Source organism: Petromyzon marinus, chromosome 2, assembly GCF_048934315.1.
Source record: "Petromyzon marinus isolate PM22_M1 ecotype Great Lakes invasive population chromosome 2, UKy_Petmar_22M1.pri1.0, whole genome shotgun sequence".
Lineage (NCBI taxonomy): Eukaryota > Metazoa > Chordata > Hyperoartia > Petromyzontiformes > Petromyzontidae > Petromyzon > Petromyzon marinus.
The window spans coordinates 12,629,951-12,645,440 of NC_133668.1; the positions used below are offsets into that span (position 1 = coordinate 12,629,951).

Here is a 15,490-nt window from a genome sequence, read left to right on the forward strand (position 1 = left end):
TTCCAAAGATTGCTAAATTTGAGAGAGAGACGAATCATAGACACGGAGACACACAGACGGACAAGCAGAGAGAGACTCGCAGACAAACAGAGACAGGCACACAGAAAGACAACGTCTCTGTGTCGAGGCCTTAAATAGGGAAAAAAGTATTTGATCCCCTGATGATTTTGTACGTTTGCCCACTGACAAAGAAATTATCAGTCTATAATTTTAACGGTAGGTTTATTTGAACAGTGAGAGACAGAATAACAACAAAATCCAGAAAACCGCATGTCAAAAATGTTATAAATTGATTTGCATTTTAATGAGGGAAATAAGTATTTGGCCCCTCTGCAAAACATGACTTAGTACTTGGTGGCAAAACCCGTGTTGGCAATCACAGAGGTCAGACGTTTCTTGTAGTTGGCCACCAGGTTTGCACACTTCTCAGGAGGGATTTTGTCCCACTCCTCTTTGCAGATCTTCTCCAAGTCATTAAGGTTTCGAGGCTGACGTTTGGCAACTCGAACCTTCAGCTCTCTCCACAGATTTTCTATGGGATTAAGGTCTGGAGACTGGCTAGGCCACTCCAGGACCTTAATGTGCTTCTTCTTGAGCCACTCCTTTGTTGCCTTGGCCGTGTGTTTTGGGTCATTGTCATGCTGGAATACCCATCCACAGCCCATTTTCAATGCCCTGGCTGAGGGAAGGAGGTTCGCACCCAAGATTTGACGGTACATGGCCCCGTCCATCGTCCCTTTGATGCAGTGAAGTTGTCCTGTCCCCTTAGCAGAAAAACACCCCCAAAGCATAATGTTTCCACCTCCATGTTTGACGGTGGGGATGGTGTTCTTGGGGTCATAGGCAGCATGCCTCTTTCTCCAAACACGGCAAGTTGAATTGATGCCAAATAGCTCCATTTTGGTCTCATCTGACCACAACACTTTCACCCAGTTGTCCTCTGAATCATTCAGATGTTCATTGGCAAACTTCAGACGGGCATGTATATGTGCTTTCTTGAGCAGGGGGACCTTGCGGGCGCTGCAGGATTTCAGTCCTTCACGGCGTAGTGTGTTACCAATTGTTTTCTTGGTGACTATGGTCCCAGCTACCTTGAGATCATTGACAAGATCCTCCCGTGTAGTTCTGGGGTGATTCCTCACCGTTCTCATGATCATTGCAAATCCACGAGGTGAGATCTTGCATGGAGCCCCAGGCCGAGGGAGATTGACAGTTCTTTTGTGTTTCTTCCATTTGCGAATAATCGCACCAACTGTTGTCACCTTCTCACCAAGCTGCTTGGCAATGGTCTTGTAGCCTATTCCAGCCTTGTGTAGGTCTACAATCTTGTCCCTGACATCTTTGGAGAGCTCTTTGGTCTTGGCCATGGTGGAGAGTTTGGAATCTGATTGATTGATTGCTTCTGTGGACAGGTGTTTTTAAACAGGTAACAAGCAGAGATTAGGAGCACTCCCTTTAAGAGTGTGCTAATCTCAGCTCGTTACCTGTATTAAAGACACCTGGGAGCCAGAAATCTTTCTGATTGAGAGGGGGTCAAATACTTATTTCCCTCATTAAAATGCAAATCAATTTATAACATTTTTGACATGTTTTTCTGGATTTTTTGTTGTTATTCTGTCTCTGTTCAAATAAACCTACCATTAAAATTATAGACGTATCATTTCTTTGTCAGTGGGCAAGCGTACAAAATCAGCAGGGGATCAAATACTTGTTTCCCTCACTGTAGAGAGCAGATGGAGAAGTTGTAGAATTGCTGCCCATATCGGACGGACGTGCTGGACACTGGACTTCTACTTATAAACAAGCACGGTAGAAAGCAAATTTAGTAAAATTAGGAAGTGTAATGCAATGCAACACAGTCGGTTAGCACACAGTTAACGCATAGCCTGGTTGATTACGTTCTTCCAAAGATTGCTAAATTAGAAGATAAGTGTGAAACAAACGAGAAAGCAAATTTAGTAAAATTAGGAAGTGTAATGCAATGCAACAGCTGTCCAGCTCGTCCATCCGCCATGGGCAGGAATTCCACAACTTCCCCTCTAGTTAAGGCCTCGACACAGAGACGAGGTCTTTCTGTGTGTCTATGTGTGTGTCTGTCTCTGTGTGAGTCTCTCTGCTTGTGTGTCTGTCTGTGTGTCTCCGTGTCTATGTTCTGTCTCTCAAATTTAGCAATCTTTGGAAGAATGTAATCAACCAAGTGGGGTATTGACTGTGTTGGCCGACTCTGTGTTGTTTTGCATTATATTTCCATGTTTACTATGTTTTCTCATTAATTTGTACCTGATGATGGTTGCTTGTGTTGCAATCGAAACGTCGTATTCTATTATTATTTAATTTAATTGCTACGTGACTTTACCGAAAGAACCAAAGAGTAATTCCTGCAGTCACGAAAGCTTCGAATCTAGTGTTGTGCTTTTTATTTGATAGCTCTTTTATTCATTATCCTCGGATTAACATTGTGTTGAATAATATTTTGATTTAAAGCTTTCGTGACTGCAGGGATTCATATTCTTGGTTTTTTTCGGTAACGTCACGTAGAAGGGAAACAATAAAATAATAAAAACATAAAACAATACAATTGTCACGACGTTTCGACTGCAACACAAGCAATCATCATCAGGTGTATTGAATAATTACATTATTCTTTCCTTTAGTTAATTTAATCAATAAAAAGCCGTGGAGAACATTGAACATCGAAAAAAGCATCAACGTTTTTGTTTCGACATTTTTAGTGGGGTGAGGGGGTGATCTTTGAACAAAATTAAAACCGCAGGGGTTTTGAAGTTTTAAGAAGAGGCTTCTGTCTCACGATTATGGGCGTGGTGGTGCTGCAACGAAAAATACCGTGACAGCCAATCAACTTATTTACTTACAGGGGTATAATAAGTTTTTGCCCTATAATCTGTTTAATGATGCGTGATTTTAGCGACACCACAATAGATTTTGCTCGCACAGGACATTACACGAACATGTCCCTTGACAAACACGCAAGACAAAACGAGACGAATTGCAAACGATATACGGGGACGATGCCAACAGAGTGGACATTAAAAACAAAACATGATACAACAACATGGGTTTACCTGGAACATTACCAGGACGCGACCGCATCTGTTGAGGCACGGATCAAGGATCCCTTAAGAAGAAGGGGATAAAAGTGGATTAGCCCCGGCCGATCGGAACATAGTCCTGGCGTAACCTCTGAAGTGCATTATCGGACCCTCTGTGCCCCATCCCCACCCCAACCTTGCAGCGCCGAAAACACAAGCGCGTACGCGTGCATGCCATGTGGTGTAGGTGGCGGTCATCAGGCACACGAAGGTTAGCGACATCACGCCAAGTTTGAAACAACACTTCGATTAATCGGCATCACCAAGAGTAACAATTGCAAGCTGATGTTCAAGAATATTTACGGAGTGGCAGCCAAGGAACGGAACGCATCCGAAGCTGTGATTGGTATGCAAGATAATCTTTGCGGGGCATGTAAATGGTGCCCAAAGTACGCAAGACGTGGGCTATTTAAGAATTTCTTAAACATCTTTATTGGCAGTTCTCTGATCCAACATGGTGCACTGAACGCTGCCAGAGTTCATTTTTAATGCATTCGTGAGGAAATGAATGACATGAAAATGTGCACCTATCAACGACCAAGTGTTGTCCTTCAACAGACAACACATTTCAAAGGTCTGGTAACTCCACTGCCATTTTTACTTGCACACAGTAGCTACTTAAGCGTATTAACCTACAGACCTCTTGATATACTGCTGGATGAAGACCTTATGCCGTGGCGGCAATAGGAGCTGTTTATAATAAAGGTTTTTGGGTTAGATCGCATTAATTATAAATGTTGCAACCCTCCACCACCCGACACGGTCAATCAGTAAAAAATGTGTCACGATGACAAAAGACAAATAGTTCACTACTTTAGCGCACCGGTGTGTTGAAGAATGAATCCACAACATTTACAATTTTTGAGTACGACGTTTCGCTGGTAATTACATCCAGTATCATCGGGCGATTTTCCAGAATAGTGAAGCCCTCCACCTGCTCCCGGTCTTCAATAGAGCAGCAGGGTAACGTCATCATTTAACCCAATCAGGTGCAGAGATCAGAGGCGGAGGGAGGTATTGTCTTTCTTTAATATATTAGTAATCAGTTCATTGTTATGATTAGTAAGCTGTTTAACCATAAGTCACCACGCTGGTCAGTGCGGCATGGTCAAGGGAGGGGGAGCCCAAGAACAGGTTCAGATATCAATCTGCATTTGAACTCCGATGCACATGTTCACAGCGCAGTGCGTAACCACTGTGCCACCACTCCACCCAGGCATGCACTATATTGTACGTGTAGTGAATCAACCTTGGTATTTTATTTTTTTGTAATGTATTATTTTGTGTTATGTATTGCACACTTTTGCGTCCAAATAGGATCCATATCGAAGAGAGAGAAATAACCCTTGCCGATTACATCTGGTAGTTCACCAGCATTGATTCAAGCAAGCCTGGTCCCTGATTAGACACTGTCGAACCGGGTCCGGAGTTTCGCTTGTCAGTGTAGTGTCGCTCCGGAGACACTTCGTAGGGGGGGGGGCACGTCTTTATTATCCACACGTACCCTAACTACGATACATCAATTCTTCATACAGTTGATCTTGAGGACCTTTTCCACTTGGTATACTCTACGCCTCCTGTGTAGCGTGCCTAACCCGACTACGCTCCAGGTCCTCCGGCTATAATATAACTATGTGAGACTACCTGACCTGACCCAGCCAAGGTACAGGTCCAACACTGACCTCACAGAGCTTCGGCCCTTAAAAAGACGGCGAAGCTAGGGGTTCAGAGTCCTACTCTAGCAGCGTCTTCTTTCTTCAACTGGTTATCTTCAACTGCTCCCGTTTCCAACTGCTCCCGTTTCCAACTGCTTTCGTCTCCAACTGCTTCGGTTTCTAAACTCCCTGGACCTCTATCATTCAACAGACTCCCTGGACCTCTCCAGAGGTTCGCCTTATATCCGTTTCTCAGCCGAGGTGCGGACCTCAGCGAGGGACGTGGGTGACCCCAGAGTCCCCCACTGAGGTCCGCATGTCTGCCGTTGCAGGTCAGTGCAGCCGCAGCCCCCCCAGCCTTTGGGAGTGTTTGCGAGGGATCGTGGAATCCCTCACAGCCCCCCCAACTGCTTCAGAGCTGCCTGTCGTTGCCTGCAAGTGCGGCCCATCCATGGCGCTAGTTAAGTATGCGATGTACGGTAAGCTGTAATTAGTCCACTCCCAGAAGGCCGTGAGGCCGGTGGGTAGTTATACCTCGCCTAGTATACAGGAGATCGTGAGTTCGATCCCGATCCTGACGCCTTCATATTTGGAGTTCGCATTTCTCTCCGTGGTCGCGTGGATTTTTCTCCGGGTCCTCTGGGTTTTCCCTCCACATTTAGAAATATGCGCTTAGGTCGCCTCTGAGAAAGAGCTATATAGCTCAGTGGACCTTAACTGGTAAACATTTTAAAGAATGTAATAGTTTATGTAAAGCACATTTAGTTTGTTTTGTTTTGCGGAGAGACAAATGTACTAATGAGACAGATTGCCTGTCTAGTATTTTACGACTTGAGTTAGCTAACGTCGCAAACTCGCCACATTCATGAAGTGGACGCTTCTAATTCTGGATCGGCGTTGCTCCGAATGTGTTTTTTTATACGTTCGTGTGACACCTGAAGATCATCGTGCCCTTTGCGTACGTGCGTCTTCAATCGCAGCACATTAAATGACCCCAAGGCTCCCCGGAGCCACGTGGAGCGGAGGCAGCGCGCACGAGACGCCCGTTTACACAAAGCAGCCAGTGATGTTGGTCGTTTTATTGGCGAGGTGCAGTGTCATCATCAGTGACACAACACTTACCCTCACGATTCGGTTAAATAAAAGATACCTTAAATTGTGGTGCGTACAGCGGCATCTAGTGGCTAGAAACCCACGCACAACGTATGTGCCCCTTTCGTCAATCCGTGCAGTCGTGGGGAATAATAACTGGCAGGGAACATAGACATGGTATCATAGTGCAGTACAATGATGCATTTTGCACGCAGCGCTATCCAGGCTCCATACTGCTCATAAAGACAAAGCTCCTCCACATACTGTTGGGACAAGTGCTGTTCACGAGCACCTATGAAGGCCGGCACGGCACACGAGGGGGTGGGTGGCCAACACCACGCTCGGCCGCCTTTGTCTCCCTAGTGACGATGTTTTTTAACGCAGGTACACATTTGAGGTTGAGTCGACCTAGGGGAAGCCCAGGACCGGTTTAGATAATCGTCGCTGGTTTTGGCCGTGAGGTGGAATCGAACTCGGGTCGCCAGGTTCGTAGCGCAGCGCGCTAACCGCTACACTACCGCTCCCCACGATGTCCAACACGTACACTTGAACCAATGTCAATGAAACAACGTCGATTCTTACACACGTGATTCCGGTACTGCGTTGCGAACTGCAGGAATCAATATAGACCAATTAATATTTGAAGCGTTAAACAAAGAGTTACACTGCTTAACCAATACATACTTTACTTGGAATGGAACTTTCTACAAACAAAGTGAGGGCACCCCAATGGGCTCCCCCCTATCTCCGGTTATAGCCAACATTTTCATGGAGAAATTTGAGACTGACGCCATCCAGACTGCCACTCTGCGCCCAACCTTATGGAAGAGGTACGGGGATGACACTTTTGTCATCTGGCCACATGGCCGGCCTGCTCTAGACCAATTCTTCGACCACATCAATTCCATACACCCAGCCATCAGATTTACCATGGAAGTCGAAAAATATGGCAAGCTACCTTTTTTGGATGTCCTAATAAAAAAGAGACCTGATGGTTCAATGAACCACTCTGTCTACAGGAAAGCTACCCATGCGGATGCTTATCTGAAACCGGATTCCCACCACCATCCATCACAGAATAATTCTCTCATCAAGACTCTGCACCATAGAGCCCAATGCATATCCGACCAGGAACACATAGGCAGTGAACTCAAGCACGTACACCAAGCTCTTAAGGCTAATGGTTACTCCGACTATACAATCCGCAAAGCTATCACTCAAACCATGAAGAAGGACCCTCTTGAGGAGCCTTTCAAAACCATCACTTTACCCTACATTGCGGGGATCACAAAAAAAAGATCTCCAAAATCTTGAATAAACACAAGATCCAGGTCCGTTTCAACACATTACATAAAATCCGTGATCTGGTTCCGTCTGTAAAAGATGTGATTCCGGACATACAGTACCCTGGCGTCTACAAACTAAGTTGCCTCTGTGGTAGTAGTTACATTGGAGAAACCAAACGCCATGTCTCGGACCGCATTCGTGAACACAAAGCAGACCTTAAACACGGTAGGACCAACAGATCACTGTTATAATTCAGTAGGCTCACATGACATTGACTTCTCCAAGACAGAGGTTCTTTGCAAGCCATCTGGCTACCATGAGAGATTCGTTCATGAGGCTATCCACATATACAAACACAGAGACAATTTAAACCGAGAAGAAGGATTCTGGCTTAGCAATCATTGGAAGGATTTGATAAACCATTTCGGGTCTTAATTGATTGTTCACGCTTACGGTGGCTTTCAGACAGCATACATTAATTTTTCGTCTCCCCCCTCCTCTTTTCCGAACATAGATGGACTCGTCCATCTAAACAAATTGTCAAATCGCTATTCGTGGTGCTAACGTTTAAAAATAAATAAATGCAAACCGCCACTTCTTTCAAATGTTCTTGCCGTTGGTTTTCACACCTGATGATGACTGCTTGTGTTGCAGTCGAAACGTCGTGAGAATTTTATTTTTTACGTATATTTTATTATTTTATTGTTTCCCTTCAACGTGACTTTACCGATAGAACCAAGAATATGAATCACTGCAGTCACGAAAGCTTTAAATCAAAAAGTCACACTGCTGTGACCCCCCCCCACACCCTTGTGATACAGGACACTGCTACTACGACTGGGTACGGAACGATGCGTCGATCACAATCGTTTCTCGTGTTCACGACTGAATATGCTCCTGGGGACTCGATTACAGTGTTTTTCGGCGTATGCAGATGACATGCACACGACACGCTTACAGGCTCACGGAATGAACACACGTGGAAACGATGAAAACCACAGATGATTACAAAACGAGACAACACATAATTTATCGATCATTGAGTCTGATCGCGACCCCGAATCGTCGTGGTCCATCACATCGTGCGGGAGAAAGGGCACAACCATCACATGCCCTGCGTGTTCATTATTCTCCAGATTATAAGACGCACTTCCCGCCCTGACCCACCCTGTTATACTGTAAAGTATAAGCAAAGGTTGGAGGTGGGGGGGGGTGCGTCTTATAATCCGGTAGATGTATTTGCGCGACCGTACGTGTTCCAACAATACAACATCGACGCAGGGCACACACACAGACTTGGGGTACGTCTTCTACTCCCTGGGGCGTCTTGTAATCCGGATAACGCATGCAGCATGTTCTGCGTTGCACCTGCTGCTGCACATGCGGACAAGGAGGTGCGCACCCTCGGACAAAGAAACACCTCGTCCGTGTGAAACGCGGGGCTTCCGCACTGCAACTCTTCGCAAGAAGGCAACCGAACCGTCGTTTACGTACTGCGAAGCGAAGTCTATGGACGATTTCGAGCAGTGTTCTTCATTGTAAGGCCCGCGGGCCACTGGCGGGCCCTGGTGGCCTTTAGTGCGGCCCTCCACAACGAACACATGTGGAAAGACCACATCATGCTCCTTCGATTGGCACTATCATGATTGGCTACGTACGGTGCGAAAGAAGTCAACCCCAATGGTTTGAAATGTGTAGCGGCCCTCACACTGATGCCTTATTGGCGAAAGTGGCCCCCCTCTGAAAATCAGTAAAGAACACTGACTGAGAGTATTTCGCTGCTGTACATTTATACATGATAAGCCACTTCGTTGAGCAATCATTTGTGGCCAGGTCGCTTCTGAAAAAAACTACATAGCTCACTGGGCCTTTCCCGGTATAACATTGATTTTTTTGTTTACTTTGAGAGCGAGACGCATTCGCGTAACGTCGTCGCAAATAGTTCTGTCGAGGAGCAGACGGACGTTCCTGTTCATCAATCAGTGGTGGTCTATGTAAGTGGGCAGCAGTGGCGTAGTTGTTCGCACACTGTGCTGTTAAAGGTGTTGTGTTGATCCATGACAAGTGTACAAACTCTGGACCCTGGTTCGATCTTCAGTGTCTCAATCTGCAGAGTCAGGCTCGTTTGAACCCATGCTGGTGAACTGCTCGATGTTTTTAGACAAATACCCGTTCTCATGGGTCCTAGTTCGACAAAAAAGGTTTAACTGGCTACTATTATGTGCTATGAAGAAGGACCATTGCCCGAAACGTCATCTATTATATTTTTCCTTTTAAGGCGACAGTGTTATTGACGAACGTTTTGAGGTTCTGACTTTAGCTTGTGAGTATGTCAACGCAGTATCACCAAATATGTTGTACAGTATCATAATGACGATGATGAGACCAATCTCCAAGAAGATGTTTTGTCAGGTAACCAAGCACATTAATGAATTGTCTGTCATCTTTGGGATGCATTTTCAAACGCTCGGAATGTTGAACTTCTCAAAAGTTCAGAGGGTGGACATCTCCTCTTAGATAATTTTATTTCTCTCTGATGTATGTTTGCCTCTAAGGAAACAACCCAAAATGAACCCAATCCTGTCAGATCTCAGCAGATAAACAACATTGAGCATGGTTCGTACAGTACTTGCTTGGGCGACCACCACCAGGGCTTGTAGGCGTGGGGCTGCGATGTTTGAACCAGGAGATGGCAGTGCTGAGCGTCGCCACCCTCCGTCAATCTGCACTGATCAGCTTGGTGAATTATAGATTATCATAACCCAAAGATCGATACGGTATGGGGAGGGCTTTATCCCGCAGTGGATTGACAGAGTTGTAAATAATGTATTATTAGTAGTTTATAATAAACCCTGCTGTCGCGCCTACAAGTTGCATATTCAAGTAAACATTTACCCAATACTCCAGCACAGGGCACATACCCAACATCAGAGATAGATCAAGGTATTACATTCCATGAACCTCGGCTTCGAGAAAGGGCATTGCGTTTGTCCATGTTCATATGTTCGCGTGTGCCCAGAAGTTTCCATTTGATGCATTCTGTGCAGCCAAACATTAAACATTGACAGCTATTTCCCTTCCACTCTCGGAGCGTGACTGATACAGCAGATCTGAAGGAGCCGTCGCTGGCGTGTATCGATCAGGGGTACTTGGGGCTGTTCGCACACTGCGCCATAAATCCGGCCAACTGAGTTCGCTTTCTGACCACAACAACTTTCCTGTTCACCAATCTTCAACCTGCACCGACCAGCGTGGTGACGTATGGTCAAACAAACCTCCATGAGCGACACGGCAATGGGGAGGCCGTCATGCTGCAATGAATTGTCAAATTCTAATTATATACACGTGTGTGCGTTCCAGCAAGCGGGATTCGATGCATTCAATGTGATGTTAAGACTCTATATTCGTAGATTAATCGATGCATAATCGTGCTGCCTGACGATTATATATATTTTACACGTGCGTTTGTTTTTCAAACAAACATGTACATTGCTGTTCGCAATTATTACTAAGTTAATACACGGTTTTTGATTGATTACAATTGCTCATGATATTGAATATTGTCATCATGTCTTTAACCTGCCATGGAGGGAAGTGGTGGCGCAGTGGATAGCGCATTGTCCGATGAACCAAATGACCTTCAACAAATGACTTGGTTATGCTTTTGCCGTTGATAGTGGTGTGCACAAGCACACGGTGGCGAGATGTTAACTCCTTCGCCTGGTATACAGGAGGTCGTGGGTTCAATCCCGACCCTGACGCCTGTATATTTGGAGTTTACATGTTCTCCCCAGGTCTTTCGGGTTTCCCTCCACATTTAGAAACATGCGTGCAGAGTATTTGGCTGCTATAAATGTCCACATGATATTCCACTTCGTTGAGCTATCATTTGTTTCCAGGTCGCTTATGAAAAAGAAATAGCTCAGTGGGCCTTACCTGGTAAAATAAAAATAGTTTATAGTTTATAATAATACTGGAATAATACGGGAATAATCATACACATTTCAACACATTCGTCAATAACTGCCTTAAAAGGAAAAAACGACAACAACAACAGTCTTACTAGTGCCCATAGTTTGAATTATTTGCAACCGCTTACATCAGCCTTCTTCTTTCGCATGGCAACGTGAACTATTTCAAAATTATATGCGTATGTAATGTGCGCCACCTTTACGAGGTGTTCAATGTTAGGTGCGTCTCGCTCGTTCTGAGCAATGCGCAGTCAGGCGACACAACGAGAGTCGTCAGCCTGGCTACCGGACATCGACCCCCGTCGTCATGTTCGGGAATGAACGATTCGTCTCTTGGCCATCTCCATTCTGCCACACCTCTGTTCTCGTTTAATCTGACCCTCTTGAAATCACAAAAGTTTAAGTGGAGAATGTCATTTCATTCTATTCTGTGATTGCGGAATGCTTAATGTTGTCTTTAGGCCGAGTCCCCCTTGAAAAAGAGCTTCTCACCTCAGTGAGATTTTCTCGAGAAATGAACATCTCATTATGATTCCGAATAACATTAACCACTCATTATTCCGCGCATCATCATATTTGTGTACATTACTACCATCCTTATCATCAACTCATCCCATCACACTATTCTGCTGTACAAATCGTGAATTCTTTGCATCAGCGCCACGCTTAAGGTGCTATATAAATAACAATAAGATACGAAGAGCAACTGCTGACATCAGTGGCGAGTGATATTCGAGCCGGTCCTGGCCACCCCACCCCTCCACTCTCCCCAACTGCGCCCACGACCACTTCCTCCCCAAGTGGCACTGACCCAGGGTAGGTGGCGTTTAGGCGACACCTCCACACTGAGCACGTGTCAGGTTATCGCAGTCTCGATCGACACGAGTTGATCGAGACTGGCCGCATACTTGCAAGTCGCCTGTGTTCTCAAAGTTCGTTTCGCATTCCTTGCTTTGGTATACCTTGTTCCTTCTTTTTAAGAACGAAACAGGAGGATTTCTCCACAAATCTGGCTGTCGCCTGATGATGTTTGTTGTAATTACTGGCGATACGTCGTACTCGAATTGTAAATGTTATTGGTTTATTCTCCAACACACCGGTGTGCTGTACTCGTAACGAATTGGCGTGTTTTGTTTACGTGACCAACCTTACTAATGAACTTGTGTTAACTGTGTTCATTAGTAAGGTTGGTGGTGGCGGGTTTAACGGCACATTTATATTTACGCGATCTAACCCAAAAAATCTCTATTATGGATACCTTGTTCCTCACACTCGCTTGAATACAATAGAATACCTGCACGCACTCTGCAAGCATACCAATGCCAGTACATGAACGTTTGGCTTTTGAGTCACGTTTTTTTTTCAAGAACATAGTGAAAGAGTTCACAAAAATAGAATGCCCCTATGTGTTGGGTATTCAGCAATGTTATGTTACGTGCGGACAAATATCCCTAATTGTATAGAGCTGTGTATTCACGACGTACAACTCATACACACGTGTATTGCTGTATAGTGTCAATATCGGCGCGCTGCACCCCGAATCCGCCCAATTGAGGTGAGTTTGCTGGCCACGGCTAACAACATCAATAGCGGTCCTGTCCCCTACCGTAACCTTGACTACAACCTGCACTAACCAGCGTGGTGAAGTATGGTCAAAACTACTCCAATAACCGACGCGGCGTGGAAGTGACCTTCGGCTCACGACCATTCACGTGAACGATGTCGGTGAGCGAATAGAATTTTACAATTATTTCGCGGCGCGTTGCACCGTGTGTGTGTTTTCGATTTACACACAGCACATCGTTAGTTCGTTGTCCTTCCCCCGAACTTCGTATGAGCACGGTTGCCTACGTACGGTGCGAAAGAAGTTCAACATACATACATGGTTCATGTGACTCAGGCGGCTGGTTACAGATGCGCTACAGAAACATATGAATCGTGAAGAAAGTCGCGACTCGGAATCGTGACAAATGATCGAATCGCGATCTGCATGGGATGAACAAGTTAGGGGCCAAATTGGTGACTCCGACCTCACGCTGAGACACCCACGCTGCATCATCAAACAACGCTAAGATCGTTGCTAACGACCTTAAGACAACCAAGAGACCGCTGTTAATTCGTAATCATCATAATCCAAGGTTCAATCCACTACTGGACGAGGGTCTTCCCAGGCCGCTGACAACTCCCGCACGCACGCAATGTGTCAATCCGCCGAGCACTTGCACACGAGCCGATTGCAAAGCTCCATCTCGGTGGACTTCCTCCCGCACGCGTTCCTCCCCTTAGCTGCCACTTCGTAACAACTTTTGGCCGCCGAATATCGTCCTTTCGAGCGTTGCGTCCCTGCTGAAGCCCACATGTTCTTCAAGCAATTTCATTTGTGAATTTCATTGATGTATTGCAACGATGTTGATACAAACTTTCCATTAAGCTAACGAGGCACAATACTTTTTATTTTATTTCTCCCATATGAAAGACATGGATTAATGGAATTGGCCAAAGTAAAATTTAATCTTATTTGTCCCATTAACGCTCATCCATCAACATGAATGTGCAATGTAGTAAAATGCCGATTAGCATTTCAATCATGAATACTCGAGAGAGCGAAAGTAGGCGACCTGGATAACATAGCAACACTGCCTGCATTTATAATGCGCCCATAACGTAGTTTCTCCATCCAGGAGCGGCGCTGAGTCCGGAAGAGCCGCGCATGGTAATGAGGCTCTGGCAGCAGCAGCCGGAGACACCGTTCTCGCGTCCGCGGCTCTAGGCCGCTCTTCATGTTGAAGCCCAGGATGTCCACCGACTCCGGCGCGTACGGCATCATCTCCATCTCCTTGATCTCGTGCACCCCCACCTCGCTCGCCACGCACTCCTCTCTGCGGGCGCTCACCTCCCTGCGCAGGGCGTCCACCTCGCGTCGCATTCGCCCCACTCCGAACGCCTCCACCTGGCGCTGAAAGCGACGCGAGAAGTGTTCGTACAAAGCCACGTCCAGCGCGTTCCAGCGCCGGATCATCTCGGTCAGACGCGTGTCCTCTCGCTCGAGTGGCTTATCGTTGTGAATCTTGGCACGCTTGTTGTTGGATAGGTAGACCACATCCTCCATCGCCCAGCCCAGAATCTCTTTGGCCAAGATCACGGACTCGTCAAAGCGCTCGGTGATCATGACCAGGTCGAACGCGACATCCAGTTGCGCTAAGCCGGAGCGGAATTCACGACTCGACACGTCAGCGTTGGGGTTGAGCCCAAAATCAAACGCCATGGGGTTTCTGCCGAAGGGACCGCGCTTTCTGTTCCGTTTATAAAACGTCTCGGCGCTTTCGAGAAAAGTCCTGAAGGGGCCTTTATTAACGCGGTCGCTGTGGTTTTTTGCTGCTATAAACGCAGGGTCATTGTTCTCATAGTAATGGAACACGGACTCGAAGTGTGTGTCTGGGCTGCGCACGATGGATAGGAAAGTGGCGTTGTCACTCATCACGCGCGCAACTTCGGCCATGTGGAAGCGCATGTGGCTGCACAGCATGTGAAAGCGGCCACCGACGGCGCGCGGTGGCATAGCCACGTATGAGGCCATGAAATCCTGCGGATAGTAAAACTGATGTCCCTGTATCGGGAAGGCGAACGTCAAGTTGTTCTTCTCGCCGAAGCGGAACAGGATGTTCTGGAAGGTGCTGCTCGCCGTCTTGTGAGTCTTCAGGAAGACAACGTCCCCGTGAAGCACCTTGGAACGGGTGTGTTGCTCCTCGTACTCCTTATGGAAGATATTCACCTGCGTTGAGTGGCCCACGTCGAGTTGAATTTCGCTATTAAATTTAAAGACACAGGAAGTAAGTTAACAACAAGGTGACAATTAGTGTGGATGGCGAGTGCCATATGCTACAACGTTGGTCTATTATATTCCCATTCCATTATTGTATGTTGTGATACATTGGTGTTATTAACTAATGATCTTGTTTCCCTCTTTACTAATACCAACGCGATCCCTTACATTAGTGTATATTTTTTTTATTTGAACGTAAACGTTGTTGTTAAACGTGATATGTTTTGTATAAGCACCAATAAAGCATTCGATGCTATACTCTGGCTACCTTCAATAATCTAGCAAGGGCAAAACAAACCGGAGCATAATTCTCTCAAACTTTGAGCGCACCTATCTGTGTCACCCCGACGCCGTACATCAATGTCCCGCTCAACGAGAACGTACCGCAACCTTCAACTTTACCTAGATATAACCTGTTAGCGTAAAAATAAAATAAAAACTACTGTGGTGGCTAACTGACCTTGTGCAGACGAGGTAGCAGAGGATGCTCACTGCGCTCGCCAGCAGCACGAGCCACAGGAAGGCGGACGCGACTCCACGCAGCATGGCCAT

The 15,490-nt window shown here is 46.1% G+C and overlaps 1 protein-coding gene across 1 annotated transcript; it reads right to left on the bottom strand.

The window, feature by feature from the left end:
• Nucleotides 1-9,802: 9,802 nt before the first annotated feature.
• LOC116944270 (galactose-3-O-sulfotransferase 2-like) lies at nt 9,803-15,490 on the bottom strand. The gene is made up of 2 exons (XM_076068591.1): nt 15,399-15,490; nt 9,803-14,942 (listed from the first exon to the last, which is right to left on the bottom strand). The coding sequence occupies exons 1-2, from the start codon at nt 15,488-15,490 to the stop codon at nt 13,697-13,699; spliced, it is 1,338 nt and encodes a 445-aa protein (XP_075924706.1). The 3' UTR covers nt 9,803-13,696.

Excerpts from the sequence above, each read along its gene's own strand:
- LOC116944270 (XM_076068591.1), bottom strand. The coding sequence starts at position 15,490 with ATGGCCATGCTGCGTGGAGTCGCGTCCGCCTTCCTGTGGCTCGTGCTG. Across the intron at positions 14,943-15,398 it reads TGCTACCTCGTCTGCACAAG|CTGTGTCTTTAAATTTAATA; the intron begins GTCAGTTAGCCA and ends TTAACTTACTTC.